The following is a 16,618-nucleotide window of genomic DNA, read 5'->3' as shown; positions in this document are numbered from 1 at the left end:
AACACAACATTTTGCAAACCGATGGTAATATAGGGGTTTACATCTAAACCCTAAGTCTTGAAGAAAAGAAAAGGCTTTGGAGAGAGATACACTATCCCTCTTACTTTTTGTGAAAAATATATTTTAGTCTACGTGGAATTCTTGAAAAGGAATCTAAAGAGAGCACATGATAAAAAAAGACAGTTTATGGAAGGTGGTATGCATTACGCATGTTTCATGATTTGTCAATAGATTCCTCTAATGGTATTTTCCAACACCAATGTATCATCACTTGAAAGAGATGTGGTGACCCATCCTTCACCTATTATATTACATATGATGCACCAAATTACAAAACACAATACTTTCATACAATTTACCTCCACGTTCTCTTCTAGATGAGATAGGGATTTAGCGAATGGTTCCCTAAGTATATTTTATATTTTTCCTTGGAGCCCGTTCATGAGTTTGAGTTTCATACTTGGAAACAATGCTCCAACCTCGATCGGAATATTTTCCACGCATTCCAAATCCAATCCAATCCTATACACATTTCTTTCATTGTCACAAGCTTCTCTATCACTTGCAATGTTCGCTAATAAAATTCTAGAATATTGAAAGTCACAACTCAACTTTGGAGATACATGTGAAAATGTTTCACCTTCGCCTATGTAGGTCATAGGGAACGTTCGAATATCATCATAAAATCTACATGTTGGTTCCTCCTAGTAATTGTGAGTCTCAAGCATATATTTACAACAATGATGAAGCTCCTTGTGGTATGAAAGGGCCCAAGAACAAGTCCAACACACCTAGAAATGAGAGCTTTGTTAATTCAAGCCTATCATTCGTAAAATACTTGCAATAACGTTGTTGGAGAACATTAAAGATATATTTGGTTTATGTCATAAACTCCTCCAAGTAGGCTTATGATTGACTTTTCATAATAGTTATCTAGCTAATTGAGGAATGATATTTGAAACTAGGCATCATGCTAGGCCCATGAAAATTAATATAAGATGCCCATCATATTTCTTAATGAGAGAGAGAGAGAGAGATGGCTAATGGGATATGTGCGTCTCCAAGGATCATGGTAAAAGAAATGATAAATATAAGGAAGTTTTTAGGTCCTTATAACAATGCTACCAATAAGAGAGAGAGAGAGAGAGAGAGAGAGAGAGAGAGAGATGAGGTGTGTGTACGGTTTGCACATTTTGGACACGATGATATGTCAAAGAAAGTGGAGAGAAAGTGTTTCCATGGGGTAAGAGGGGGATTGGGGTATGTAGTGACCTTATAAAAAGTGGCTCAAAGTAGGGAGAGAAGAAGAATACAAACAAGCATTTTAGAAGAAGAAAAAGAAGAAGGTACAATGGCCATGATGCTCAACAAAATGATGGGCATTCTCATGTTGTGGGCAATGGTAATGATGGCGATAGACCAATTGGCCGTTGATGCGGCGACCTCGGGTCCGGACCCACAAACCACACAATACGTGATGCAAACGACCGTGGCGGGTAAGGAACGAGCACGGTGCCTGGCACGCAACAAATGCTACCTAAAAGTATTGACATGCCCCTCGCAATGCCCAAAACGTGTCGCAGGGAAGCGATCGTGCTTCATCGACTGCTCCACCAAATGCCAGACCACATGCAAAAGTAATTATATTGCTTTTCAACACTTAAAATCATCACATATATGAAGCATGATGAATCACATGAGTTTACTTGGCATTTCAAATGATGAATGGCTTTTTGATTATGTAGTAGCTAGCAATCACCTCATTTTATGTATTTAGTTAGATCAAATTTGCAATCAAATAAATGGCACGCTTGACCATGTTTACATATAAATCTCCTAATCAACTAACTAATGATTTTGATTGTAATAAAAATGTAGTGTACACAATGGCTTAACCCTAGATTTAAATTAATGGCGCACTTGACCATGGTTGCATATAAATCTCCCAATCAACCAACTAATGATTCCCATTATAATAAGAATGTGGTACACAATGTCTTAATCCTAGATTTTAAGAAACTCACCCTTTCATTTCCTTTCGTCTTGAGAAGACCGCAAGCCGAAGTGCTCTGGGTACTCGTCCGTTTGCTACGATCCTCGCTTTGTCGGAGGTGATGGTGTCATGTTCTACTTCCATGGGAAGTCGAACGAGGACTTTTGTCTTGTCTCCGACACAAATCTCCATGTGAACGCGCATTTCATTGGCATCCGGCCCCAGGGTCGCACACGCGACTTCACATGGGTCCAAGCTCTAGGTATCATGTTTGATAACCACACTTTCAGTGTTGGTGCCAAAACAGTGGCCCAGTGGACCGACCAAAATGACCACATGGTGTTCACATATGATGGACAAGACGTGGACTTGGACATTGGCGCGGGCAACAAGTGGAGCTCAAACATGGGGGAGGTCGAGATATTGAGAACTTCCGAGACAAACGTTGTGCAGGTAACTAGTGTGTACACGTTTTCACCGCACTTTTTACGGAGTGAGTGTTATTCCGTTGATTTACATGTTTTGCTCATCGATCAATCGTGGTAGTGGTTGGATGGAAAAACAACTGATTGTGCATTTTGTTTTTGTTTATTAACGTGCAAATTCCCTAGATAAACATTGACGGTGGCTTAATGGGAATTACGGTCGAGGTGGTGCCCATCACGAAAGAGGAGGATCAACTACATCGTTACGAATTGCCGGGCGACAATTGCTTTGCCCACTTGAATGTCCAATTCAATCAATTCCGTGGCTTATCTAACAATGTGGATGGTGTGCTCGGCCAAACCTATCGTCCCAACTTCAAGAACCCGGTCAAGGTGGGCGTACCTATGCCTATCATGGGCGGTGAATCCAAATTCAAGGCGTCTTCCCTATTCTCCACAGATTGCCTCGCTGCCAAGTTCCAAAAGGATCTCGAGTCTTTGATCATGTTACCTAGTGCCGATTTTGGTGCACATTGTACCGCTTCCTCCACCAATGGTGGCATGGTTTGCCGGCGCTAAACTTTGGTAGATGTCAATAATTTGGCCCAATGTGGAACTATGAGGCTTGATATATATACTTGTCATCAATATCAATGACAAGTCTAATGTGGCATTCTCTTCGATGTACTCGGGATAAAATTCCTCTAATAAATTTAATTTCTCTTTATGGAGTGGATCATGTCATGCTAATGTCCATTTATATAAGGGTATCATTGTTTGGCCATTATGGTGTGCTCCCTAAGGGCTTTGTGGGCGTGCTATTGATATAAATCCACTACTAGGACATAACATAAAGGGACAATATGGATTGGTCACATTACAAATATTGGTACACAAATAGTTGGTTTACTCTACTCCACATCATCATAACACGAGGAGACACATTCTTCCATCATATTCCATTCTTTTTGTAGTCTAGTCATCTTCGCACAACCTCCCACACAAAGATCAGTTATTGTTGAGACCTAAATAGTTGGAATATATAGCTGCACATCTCCACCAACCAGAGTGTAGGGTGAACAAGAATAGCACAGGATGGATTGGCATGCGCTAACTCTAATATAGTGCAACACTATATCAAAGATCTCGGTGCCACATCCACCCATCCGAACCATCATTAGATCATACAGGAGATATTTATCGGATACATCTACATCTTATTTTAATGATGTATCCCATGTTTGCACTGAAGCAAGAGAGGAAGTTCACTTTCATGCTAGAAGGGTTTGGTTGGATTACAAGTACCCTACAAAAGTTATTTGTCAAGGTTTTGGAATAAACATTTATGACAATCGTTATGTGCAAAGTTGAAGAGGGTAATAGATGATTTAAAAGCATCAATTGTTTTTTAGTGGACAATGATGAAGCATCAAGGTTGTTGTGTTCTCAATCAAAGACGAAGCATGTGAATTGAGAAATGGTAGGTGTCTCCTTGTCCTTGTGATCACATCATCATTTAAATTTATTATAAGACTTGCACCATCCCACTATTGGGTTGTTCCTCATGTATCTAGAATGTGGTATGGGAATGGTTTCCATCCAACACTCATCCCCATTTTTTAAATATTTCTCCTTTTCTTGAACATATAAATTTTATTTTCTATTTGAAACTAATTAATTTCCTATGCATAACCGAATTGCGTAGTTAAAATATAGAATTTGATTCTTCATCAAGCCCATTCCTTAAGCTTCTTTATTCTAATAATACTATAGTTGATTTGAGGTTCAATATCTCGTATCTCTTTAGGATGTTAATTATGCATCAATTGTCATTTCGTAAGCCAATCCTTGGAGGTGCTCTAATTACCTCAATATCATGGATGTAGTAGAACCCTATAAGTCTTTCATATGATATTTTGGCTCTGTGGACATCTTCATGCACTTGATTTGAGGCACTGAAACTCTCTTTATAATCAAGTCATCCACAAATATTTACAAAGAGCACCAATCTAATTACCTCTATCCTTACATATATTGAGTGGTCAATAACTAGTTGCATGACATTAACTGTGTTAAAAGAGCAAGAGCCACCATAAGATCATGGATTGGATGAAAATGATAACATGAAATATATGAGAGAGGCATGTTCTCCTCATATGATGTATGTTAATAATTAGGTAATTAAGCAAGGGTTAATTAGTACCTAATTATGTGATTAAGTTAAGTGGAAGATCAAATGATATGTGCATGTGTGTGTGTGAGAGGAAGAGAGAGTGGAAGTTACACTTATGAACTCAAAGCCAAGATGGGGGATGATAAACTAGAGTGTATATTATAAAACATCATCAAGTTACAAAAATACCTTGTATGAGGTATATATAGATCTCATGTGCAACAGTGCACATGTGTGAGTAGAATATAGGTACAAACTTGTAATTCCTATATTTAATGTACTTGGGAGTGGAGGATCTAGAATATCCCACTTAAGTACAAGGTCCTATTTAAGGCGTTATAGTCAACACTTCTAACTAGATTCTATCTAGGTAACTAACTAAACTAAATTGAGCTTGATATCTCAACACACCCCCTCAAGCTCAAGTACGGGGCATCTGATGTCCGCTTTGGCTTTCGATGTTCTAATCTTCGATTCGGTTGAATCGGCTTCGGCTTTGGATGACCGGTATTGTTTCTTTCAGCATCGACTTCTTTGTGTCAGTTTCGGTTCCTCCCCCTAAAGCCTGTGATGAAGGCTTGTCGAGTGAAATTGGCCGACTGCTTTCACCCATCATGGGTTACAAGACAGTTTTGTAGAGCTCTCGAGCTCTTGTTCGACTGCTACCTTCATCGTGAAGGCGTAATGATGGGCCATATACTCGTTGTAGCCGAGTCGAGTGACGGGATTCTTCTCTCTAGAAGAGCGTCGAAGTTTTTCTCTCGCCAATGTGAGCACCTTCTTTACTCCGGGTGTACACATGATGGGTACATCAAACTCACTGTCTGTGAGGGAGCTGATCCATCCAAATGATTGTCATTGGGGTGGTTGACTTCATATTCGGGCATCTTACCTTTGCCTTTGTCCAAGTTCGTAGTTGGCCACGACGTGGTTGGGTCGCGTGGGGGCTCTAGTGGCCCACTAGACCTTGCCGTAATCGGACTTTCTTGAAACATGTGTTCAAAGTGATCTCCATCTTCTACCTCTTGTACGGTGGATTTCGGGTCGACTGGAGTCAGAGTCGAAGTTGTCTCTGGTGTGTATCAGGATGCGGACCCGTCGAAGACTACGTCTCGACTTACCCAAACCGCTCGGGTAGAAGGGTTGTAGCACTTGTATGCGTTCTTCTCGGACGAGTATCCTTTGAGGATACATTCCTCCGACTTTGCGTCGGGCTTCTGTCGGCTTTCGTTCGGGATGCGTACATTCGCAATGCTTCCGAACACCTTGAGGTGCGACAGGATCAACTTCCTTTTGACGAGGAGCTCGTATGGAGTTAGCTCATGCACTCCATTAGTGGTGCACCGGTTCATGAGAGAGACGGTCGTGGATGCCGCTTCGGCCCAATAGAAATTTGGCATGTGCTTCTCATGCATCATGGCACGTGCTACCTCGAGTATTTGCTGATTTTTCCTTTCGGTGACTCCATTTTGTTGGGGTGTGTGTCGGCATGAGAATTCTCTCCGAATTCCTTCACTTTGGAGGTAGGAGGTGAATTCATCGGAGAAGTACTCCTTGCCTCCATCCGATCGTAGGCATCGAATGTGCCGACCAGTTTCTTTTTCAACTTGGCCTTAAAGCTTTTGGAAGTGGGAGAGCACTTCGTTCTTCTTCTTGATCGGGAAGATCGACGCGTAGCGCAAGTAGTCGTCGATGAAGGTGACGTAGAATCGGCATCCACCGATCGTCGGTGTTTGAGCCGGTCCCCATACATCCGAGTGTATGATGTCGAGGAGGCCTTTGCTCGCGTGGCTCTCCTTTGGGAATGGGAGTCGATGTTGTTTGCGAGTTGACACGCTTCGCATACTCGGTCGACTCGTTTCGATTCGAATGTCGGAAGTCCAATGACGACTTTGTTTGCATAGCTCGAAGCCGTTGGAGGTTTATGTGGCTGATTCTCTTTTAGTGTACATTGCCGATTTTACCTCGTTCAAATCGAGGATGAACATTCGGCCGTCTCTCTGCCCCTTAGCTATGAGTCGGCCATCTTTCTCGATGAAGCATCCTTCGTTGTTGAAGCGGACTTGCATGCCTTGCTCCACGATTTGGCCGACGGAGACCAAATTCTTTATTATTGTGGGCACGTGCAAGACATTCTTGATGCAAGTTTGTTCGCCTTCTTTCCTGAATGGGACATTGCCGATGTGTCGAATGGGATGTGTGGTGTTGTCTCATGTCTCTATGAAGTTGGGTCGATCCGGCGTTCGTAAATCACAAAACCACTCTTCGTGAGATGTCATGTGATGTGAGGAACCGGAATCGACGAACCACACGTCTTCCGAGTTGGAGGCACTTGCGGAGTTGGAGGCCAGCATATAGTTCGCTCTATGCCTCATTACGAATAGTCCGCCATAATCATCCTATTCTGAGTTGACGACGTAATTCGTGAGTTGTCGACTTGTGGAAGCCGACTCATTTCTTCTTTTTTGGCACTCCTCCTCGCGGTGGCCGATTTTGCCGCAATAGTTGCAAGTTGTGGGCCTCGTTTGCCGACCTTGCTCGGCATGGAAGCTCCCCCTTCTTCTAAAGGTTCCTTGATGGCTTCCGTGAAGGTTTGAGTTCCCTTTGTGTGATGGGCCGAATTGGCCTCTTCTACCACCGTGACCTCGTCCTCGTCCATCGTCCGAATTTGAGAAGAACATGTTTCCTTCCGACGTCTTCGTCTTGGTTTGGACGTGGTTCTCTTCGACCAATAGCATTAATTGGAGGTCGAAGAATGAAGGATGGTTTTCTCTCGCCAAGATTGCCATCCGTAATTGATCGAATCTTTGTGCGAGGCCGCCCAAACATACTTGAACCATCTCGTCTTCATCGACGTTTATTTGGATGGAGCCAAGTGAGTCGCAAATGCTCTTGATCTTGGCTGTGTAGTTCGACACAGACATGTCTTTTTGCCGAATGTTGTTCAACTCGTGTTGGCGGCGGACATTTTCTTTAAGTTCTCCCACACCTCTTTGGGCATCTAGGCGTCTCGAATGTGGCTAAGCATGTGGTCATGGACACATGTTGCCAAGCAATACATGACTCGACACGCCGCTTGCTCCCATGTTGAGTACTCAATGTTCTTTGGGTTGGGTTGATTTTCTTGAGCGCCGCTGATGTAGCTCCAATACCCTTGGCCGACGAGGTATTGGGTCATCTTGTACTCCCAAGATGAATAATTGTTCCGGTCTAGCTTTTCATTAGGGAGTGAGCTACCCATTTGTGTGCTCATGTTGATTAGTGTCTTCTCTTCTTTTTCTTTTCTTCGTTCGATCACGTACACGTGCTACGTAGCAGCACTACGGTAGCCGATAGCCGGATTTTATCGTTGGCATCTTGAACACACTAGTATGAAGAGGTGGATGGGATTAGTGGATGTGCTAAACCACACGCTCTGATACCATGTTAATAATTAGGTAATTAAGCAAGGGTTAATTAGTACCTAATTATGTGATTAAGTTAAGCAGAAGTTCAAGTGATATGTGTGTGTATGTGTGTGAGAGGAAGAGAGAGAGGAAGTTACACTTATGAACGCAAAGACAAGATGGGGGATGATAAACTAGAGTGTATATTATAAAACATCATCAAGTTACAAAAATACCTTGTATGAGGTATATATAGATCTCATGTGCAACAGTGCACATGTGTTAGTAGAATATAGGTACACACTTGTAAGTAGAGAATGAGGTATAATATGTGTTGCTGAGAAAAAGAGTCACCTCCTCATTGTGGGCTACTAGAGGGATTGTTGATACATATGACTATAACACATGTTTAGACTTTAGGTCTAAGTGCACTTCGGGGTCCTCGTAATAAGACTTAAAGAGTTGAAACCACATTCGTGGTTACAGAAACATAGTTTATTGTTAGCATTTTTTCATGTATAAACTATTCATGACATGAACATACATGGTTGAGCCTTGGGGAGTGGAGGATCTAGAATATCCCTCTTAAGTACAAGGTCCTATTTAAGGCGTTATAGTCAACACTTCTAACTAGATTCTATCTAGGTAGCTACGAAGTTACATGGTTAACTAAATAACTAAACTAAGTTGAGCTTGATCTCTCAACAATGTATATATTATGGGAAAGTTTGTGAAGTAGAGAATGAGATATAATATGTGTTGCTGAGAAAAAGAGTCACCTCATTGTGGGTTACTAGAGGGATTGTTGATACATATATGACTATAACACATGTTTAGACTTTAGGTCTAATTGCACTTCGGGGTCCTCGTAATAGGACTTAAAGAGCCGAAACCACATTCCTGGTTATAGAAACATAGTTTATTGTTAGCATTTTTTCGTGTATAAACTATTCATGACGTGAACATACATGGTTGAGCCTCGGGGAGCCGCCATGAAAAAATCGATATAGAAATTAGGGAAAGACATTCATTTGTCACCCCCATGGTTTTTAAAACACCTTTATATTACCATAGTAACCTGATCTTGAACCTCATCTCATACGTCTAGAGGGGTATTGACGTGAGATCATGATATCGATTAATGTTTGCCCATGATATGTTTAGATCACGACATGATGTTATGACTATTTGTTTGACTTTATCTTATTTCTTTGCTAGAAATTATCATTCAATGGCTCATAATAACGACCCGACGTCATCAGCTAAAGCGGAAGCAATTCAAGGAAATTCTCCTCTAGGCCAATCCCCATTGAGTCGTATTTGATACAAATACAAAATTTCCTTAATTCAGCCACGCATCAGATGTCCGAACTTTGGCAATCTCATAGTGCTCTTGAGGTATGTGTCATTAGACCTAATGAGCATCATAATGAACCGTCATTTTTCGTAAAGCCATTTACAAGAGAAAAAAAGGAAAGAACCGAAGAAGCCATATGCACGTGTTCTGATACCAATTGTTAGAGTGATGATCTAATGTAAGCATATGATAAGGATATAATATATATGATATAAGAAAGGCGAGAGAGAAAAAAGGGTGTCGATCCACCCTATCACCCCCAAGCGAAGCGATCGAGACGGACTCGAGCCTCGATCGACATCCCATACTACCGATGTGGTGTCAAGTCGGACCCAGTGTTTGTGCGCTTGCTAGAAGAGTTGACCCACCACATTGTTTGAATCTCGAGGTAGTAAACATATGATGAAATGAGGGTACCTAGGCCTCATATTTATAGCAAGACCCAAGGCCCCCAGGCAAGTTCACACTTAGCCTAATGGGTTGTCTCAATCCCGAGGATTAAAAGTAATCCTCCCCTTCTTTACACTCTCGTTTAACGCTCACACTTATCCACGTTGTGGTAGTGTATTTTGTACACTACGTGAAAATAATATAAAATAACCGATTGAATAAATATGAAGAAAAAAAAAAGAAAAAAATATATCAAAAGAAGCATTACATGCATAGGGCAAGATTCGAGCGTTGTACCTCCATGTTAATAATGTAATATCTTACCATTACACTAGCATTTCATTCATGTTAAAAAGTAGATGTCCCACATATAAAACGTAAGTTCACGTAGGATAAACTTTAGTTAAAAGAAAAACGCATGCTAAAAGAAAAAGCTACGCATGCACATCTAGCGTGCATGAACGCTATAGTTGATAAAAAACGCACAAGTTAGAAAAAGAATAATCACTTTAGATAAAGCATATAGTCTATCTATAGGAAAAGCATGGAGTCTATAGTTAGAGAAAAACAAAGCATGGATTCCTAAGACTCCCTCATCACTACATAAGGATGGGGAACACAATGTAATAGGTGTGAAAAATATTTGGGAAATTGGATATATTTCCTAAAACACCAATTAATAAACTATACTCGTGGGATTCACGAGATTTCTTATATCTTTCTTTCAATCTAAATACATATTCTTATCTAAATACTGATTAATAAAATATATTATACTTGTGGGATTCGCAAGTTTATAATAATCTATTCATAATTAAAATCGTCCGAAATTCTTCCTCTTCCTAGTCCAAAACCCCAGCGGTTCCCACCCGACTCACGCAAACGATCTGACGCCGAAAGGCACGACACAAGTGGTGAACCCGACGTGAAGGCGGGTGGTAAGGAGATGGAGAATCTACAAGAAGCGATGAATATGATGATGATTATGATGATGATTAAGCGGATGCAAGAAGAGCAACGCACAATGTTGGAGATGAAATCGGCAGTAGCGCGGCTTGTGCAAAGAAACGGGGAATTCGACGGAAAGGATGTGTCACACTATCTATGCGAATACAAGGCCGAGATGTTGCGATGTGGGATACCGGAAGGATTGCAAGTGACATCTTTCAATCGAGTAGTCACAGATGAGTTACAAGAGAGAATCCACAAAATAGGGCAACAAAACCTGACATGGGAGTCCTTTGAAGAAGCTTTACGAGAGGCATATGATTTCAAGAGATCGAAGGGACAAGATCGGCGAGAATTCGACGAATGGGTGGCATCGGAGAAGACCTACCAGAGTGCAACACAAGTATTCCTAGAGTTCGAGCATCGTTTTGCTCGACTCTCGAAGCGGGAACAAAGATTGGTGGGGGAGGAGAAAGTCCTAATGTTCGTAAAATCGATCGATCGAAAAGAAAGGATGGACATCGGGATCGAACTCGAAGATGATGACGGTGTGAACGGTCTTACCGAGGATTGGGCCAAAGTCGAAAGGGTATGCCGGAGACATGATGAGAGGAAGATGAGAATCTTGTCAACGACATGGCCGATGAAGGATGGTCGATTGAAGACAAACGATGGAGACGTTATGAAGGCCGAAATACAACATGATGGTGCGACGGAAGAGGGTGTAAAACAAGCTACCCTCTTGTCTTGCGAAAGAACGACGGCGAAGGATAAGGCCGATAACCTAAGTGTAGAAGAAGATTTTGGAATACAAGTGTCTGAAACATCAGGTGAAAAAGGGGTAAGCATAATTGATGTTTGCATAATTGATGCAATGAAAGAGAGCAACGAGGACTTGATTTAGGAGGTCGCCACGAAAGATGACATCGAATCGAAGGTGGCTATGGACGAATCAATGGTGGATGGCCATATCGAGACTTCCCCACCATTGATTCCAGAGACTCCGGCGGTTGCGTTCGAAAAGCAACGTGAGACCGAAGAGACGGAAGATGGCGGAGAGAAAACGAAGGCTGAAGCCGATGCATACGACGGAGAGATAGCTGAAAAGGTGGCTATGGTTGAAATGACAAAGGATGATAATACCGAGGGGTCATGTGCACTAATCCTAGAGACTTCGGCGGTTGCGTCCGAGAACCAACGTGAGACCGGAGAGACGAGAGGTGGCGGCAAGGAAGGTAAAGTCGGAAGCCGGTTCGGATGGAAGATGATCCGTCCGAAATTCCGATGTAAACAAAAGCACGACAACGCAAAGGTCGGGTCTACGACGGGAGAAGCACGTAATACAGAGCACGTGCTATGGCGCAAAAAGAAGCACGTGCTACGGTGCAAAAAGAAGCATGCACTACGGGGTAATACGACGCATGCACTACGATGGAATACGAAGCATGCGCTACGGCGTAATACAACGCATGCACAACAATGAGAAATGAAACATGCATTAAAGTCGCACAAGGACCTAACAACGAGCGCGTATTCGGAGGTTGACATCGACACGTGGGTAGAACCTACAGAAGACAAGTGCGGAATGGAGAGAGACAGTACGCCGAGATACTCAAGAGGACCACAAGGGACCATGACAACCACTCATGGCAATGCAAAGAATGAAGGAAGAATATGGTGGATTGGATGGCGAAAATGGGTTGGGTGGAAAGAATGGTTGTGTTCAAAATAGAGAGACAAAGCTGACATGGCGAGAGGAACGGAGGGTACAACAAGTAACGAAGAATTATGAGGATCGGTAACCGAAGACCGGACAGAGCCAACAACCGAACTGAACCGGAAACCGGGCGGAGTCAGCAACCAAAAACCGGAGACCGGCAACGAAACCAACCATACGGAGAACGGACGGACGAGACTAACAATCACCGACAACTTCGGCACATACCGGAGGATGTGCAGGTTCGGAGGGGGCGAGTGTCGTAGTGTATTTCGTACACTACGTGAAAATAATATAAAATAACCGATTGAATAAATATGAAGAAAAAAAAAAGAAAAAAATATATCAAAATAAGCATTACATGCATAGGGCAAAATTTGAATCTTGTACCTCCATGGTAATAATGTAATGTCTTACCATTACACTAGCATTTCATTCATGTTAAAAAGTAGATGTCCCACATAAAAAAGGTAAGTTCACGTAGGATAAACTTTAGTTAAAAGAAAAACACATGCTAAAAGAAAAAGCTATGCATGCACATCTAGCGTGCATGAACGCTATAGTTGATAAAAAACGCACAAGTTAGAAAAAGAATAATCACTTTAGATAAAGCATATAGTCTATCTATAGGAAAAACATGGAGTCTATAGTTAGAGAAAAACAAAGCATGGATTCCTAAGACTCCCTCATCACTACATAAGGATGGGGAGTACAATGTAATAGGTGTGAAAAATATTTGGGAAATTGGATATATTTCCTAAAACACCAATTAATAAACTATACTCGTGGGATTCACGAGATTTCTTATATCTTTCTTTCAATCTAAATACATATTCTTATCTAAATACTGATTAATAAAATATATTATACTTGTGGGATTCGCAAGTTTATAATAATCTATTCATAATTAAAATCGTCTGAAATTCTTCCTCTTCCTAGTCCAAAACCCCAACGGTTCCCACCCGACTCACGCAAACGATCTGATGCCGAAAGGCACGACAACGTGTATAGAATACTACGGTAAAATCTCACACAGGAGATTATATGGTCATGCCCGTAACACACATCATACATCAACACACAAAAGAAGTTATTGCTCCACTTATTGCAATGTGGAAGCCTCAAAGGTTTCGTAACATAATCTAAAATCAACACACACGAAATATGCAATTGCAAGTAGATGGATAATTTTATGAAGAAACTTGTAAGGATCTTCATTAATCTAGTGAAGATGTTATTTGATGCGACATCCTCAAAGGGAACCTTCCACATTATTAATGGCATGCAAAATTGTATTGGAAAGGTTTACGTTCCATTACTTTTTGAGATCAAAATAAGATTTCTTTAAGGCAACTTCGAATACATCATACACTTGTTATAATTTCTACTCATTTCTTTTTATTGAAGAGTCAGGACATAGTCTTCATGGAAGACAGGACCAGTGCCAACTGGGAGTCAGGGAAGTAGATGATGAACTCTAGATCATCCAATGAAAACCGGTTTGAGGACACAAGGACGTACCCGGTTGAAAACCGGATGTTGGCCGGCAACCGGAGGACACTCGACGAACCGGCCGGATACGGACAAGAAACCAAACCAACAGAAGAAGAAGAAGAAGACACTGGAACCGGACAAGATCCCAAATCGTATGAGGATGAGGAACAGACGGAGGAACCGGTTGCCGAAGACCAAAGACGGAGATACCCTCTCCGAGAGACAAGAGCCCCTGGAGATTCCCGGATGCGGAGAATGTATTGCTAACCGATGAGGGGGAGCCGGAAAGCTTCGAAGAAGCAAAGAAAGACACCCATAGGCGCAAATGGTTGAGTTCCATGTAGGACGAGATGGATTCACTACATGAGAACCACACGTATGAACTGATGGGGTTTCCGAAAGGGAAGAGAGCACTCCAGAACAAGTGGGTGTACAAGCTGAAACTGGGAGATGCTAGAAACCCACCGAGATCAAAGCCTGAATTTTAGTGAAGGGTTTCCAACAGAAGAAGGGAGTAGACTTCGATGAGATTTTTGCTCTAGTAGTAAAGATGACATCTATTCAGACGGTATTGAGCATAGTGGAAAGCATGGACCTCGAGGTAGAGCAACTAGACGTCAAGACGACATTCGTACATGGTGACCTCAAAGAAAGAGATCTACATGCATCAACCGGAAGGATTTGAGAAGAAAGGGAAGGAGCACCTGGTGTGACGGCTGGCGAAGAGCTTATAAGGATTGAAGCTAGCTCCCCGGCAATGGTTCCGAAAGTTCGACTCCTTCATGACCACAAGACGCAGGCCGATCATTGCATGTTTGTGAAGAAATTTGACTGAGGAGATTTCCTGATACTCCTATCTGTGGATGATATGTTGATCATCGGACGAGACCAAGTCAAGATTAGGTTGCTGAAGAAGGCTCTGAACTAGACCTTCTCAATGAAAGACTTGGGTCTAGCAAGACAGATATTGGGAATGCACATCATCCGGGACTGGTCGAGGAAGCTGTTGTGGTTGTCACAGGAAAAGAACGTGACAAAGGTACTCGAAAGGTTCAACTGTCGGAGGCGAAACCGGTCGGATCGACACTTCCGGCAAATTGCAAGTTGTCCGGGAAGCAGAGCCCGAAGACAAAGGCAGAGAAGTTGGATATGATGAAGATACCATATGCCTCTGCCATCGGAAGCTTAATGTACGCAATGGTGTGCACCCGATTGGATATTGCATATGTTGTCAGAGTAGTCAGCCGGTTCATGAGCAATCCGGGAAGAGAGCATTGGAACGCGGTGAAGTGGATACTCCGATATCTGAAAGGCACCTCGAGTATGTGCCACCGGTTTGGCTCCGGTAAACCCCAACTTGACGGATTCACAGATTCGGATATGTCGGCTGATGCGGATACCAGCCGGTCTAAATCCAAATATGTGATGACTTATGCAAGGGTAGCTGTATCATGGCAGTCGAGGCTGCAGAAGTCGGTTGCACTGTCAACAATGTAAGCGGAGTACATGGCAGCTGTGGAAGCTGGCAAGGAGATAATCTGGATGAAGGACTTCATCGGAGAGCTAGGGATCCAACAGGAGGAATAACAACTCTACTACGATAGTCAAAGTGCCATCCACCTTGCAAAGAACGCGGTCTACAATTCCCAGACGAAACATATCCTGCGGAGGTATCACTGGATCTAGGAGAGAGTAGAAGATCAAGAGTTCGTGCTGACGAAGATCCACATGGAGGAGAACAGGTCGGATATGTTGACCAAGGTGTTGAAAACCGACAAGCGGGACACGTGCTGAAAGCGGATCGGGCTGATGAGACATCCCATTCTAGAGTGAAGGGGGAGTTTGTTGGGAAGCTAGTCCCTCCGGATGGGATCCGGTTATAAATGAAGAGGACCCGGTGAGAACTGGAAGGGAAGACATATTTGTAAATATGTTTTTGAGTAAGCCTATTGAGGCTATATTTGTAAATAGCCCTAAGTTCATATGAGTATAAATATGACCTAGGGCAATCACAGAAGTGTGTGTGGTGTCATATTGTTGTATGTGTATATTGTTATAGATAGAGAAGAGATACAGAGCGATACTCTGTTGTAACCGCCGCTTGGCGAAGATACACAGCTCGAGGTCTTTGCCTCCGAGTGTTTGATTGTACCTTTCTTATATAGTGATAGTTTCGAGTCTGTGGGCTCCCGTGGTTTTTCCCTATTAGGGTTTTCCATGTAAACATCCTGTGTGTCTCTATCGTTGTTTTTTGTACGCGCATTCATCATACCTATTTCCCATTTCTGTGTTTGGTCCTTCATAGAGTGATTTGATACTCGGTTGTGACCGAGCAATACTTCCGTGCTAGTTCCTTTCATAGGGCAAATGTCCTTTCTACTAACTACAAATCTAGCCTAGTATGATGTCCACTGGCTAGTGTGAACATTGTCTCTATGGGAAGTTGAGTTCGATTCTCAACACAAATAAATCAGGTCAAGCTTGTTATGGCTCCAATTTTGCTCGTTGGGGAAAGGAAGTCGGCGCTGCTTCCCTAGCTGACAGGATTCACAAACTTGGGCCCTCCGGCTACTGAACTTTGGCCCTACTTCGGCAAGTCGAACACAATCTGTTTTGCTTGCAATTCTTGAAGCCTTTCAAAATTGGCTGGTGAATCCACTTATGCTACAAGTCAATATCCGATTCGACTTTTTGTCCTTTGGTGAACATTGCGGTGTCAACGTCGTTTGTGTCCA

The 16,618-nt window shown here is 42.4% G+C and overlaps 1 protein-coding gene across 1 annotated transcript; it reads left to right on the top strand.

The window, feature by feature from the left end:
- The first annotated feature begins 1,319 nt into the window (after nucleotides 1-1,319).
- On the top strand, nucleotides 1,320-3,143 carry LOC147860066 (uncharacterized). The gene is made up of 3 exons (XM_087325124.1): nucleotides 1,320-1,637; nucleotides 2,052-2,446; nucleotides 2,605-3,143. Exons 1-3 carry the CDS (start codon nucleotides 1,352-1,354, stop codon nucleotides 2,995-2,997), a joined length of 1,074 nt encoding a protein of 357 aa, XP_087181250.1. The 5' UTR covers nucleotides 1,320-1,351; the 3' UTR covers nucleotides 2,998-3,143.
- The last annotated feature ends 13,475 nt before the right edge of the window (nucleotides 3,144-16,618 follow it).

The sequence above is a fragment of the Azolla caroliniana genome, unplaced genomic scaffold (genome assembly GCF_043228905.1).
Source record: "Azolla caroliniana isolate FFs.n. ecotype wild unplaced genomic scaffold, voAzoCaro1.0.p SCAF_9, whole genome shotgun sequence".
Classification (NCBI taxonomy): domain Eukaryota; kingdom Viridiplantae; phylum Streptophyta; class Polypodiopsida; order Salviniales; family Salviniaceae; genus Azolla; species Azolla caroliniana.
Note: the sequence above shows the minus strand (reverse complement) of the source record. Positions and strands in the feature narration are given on the sequence as shown.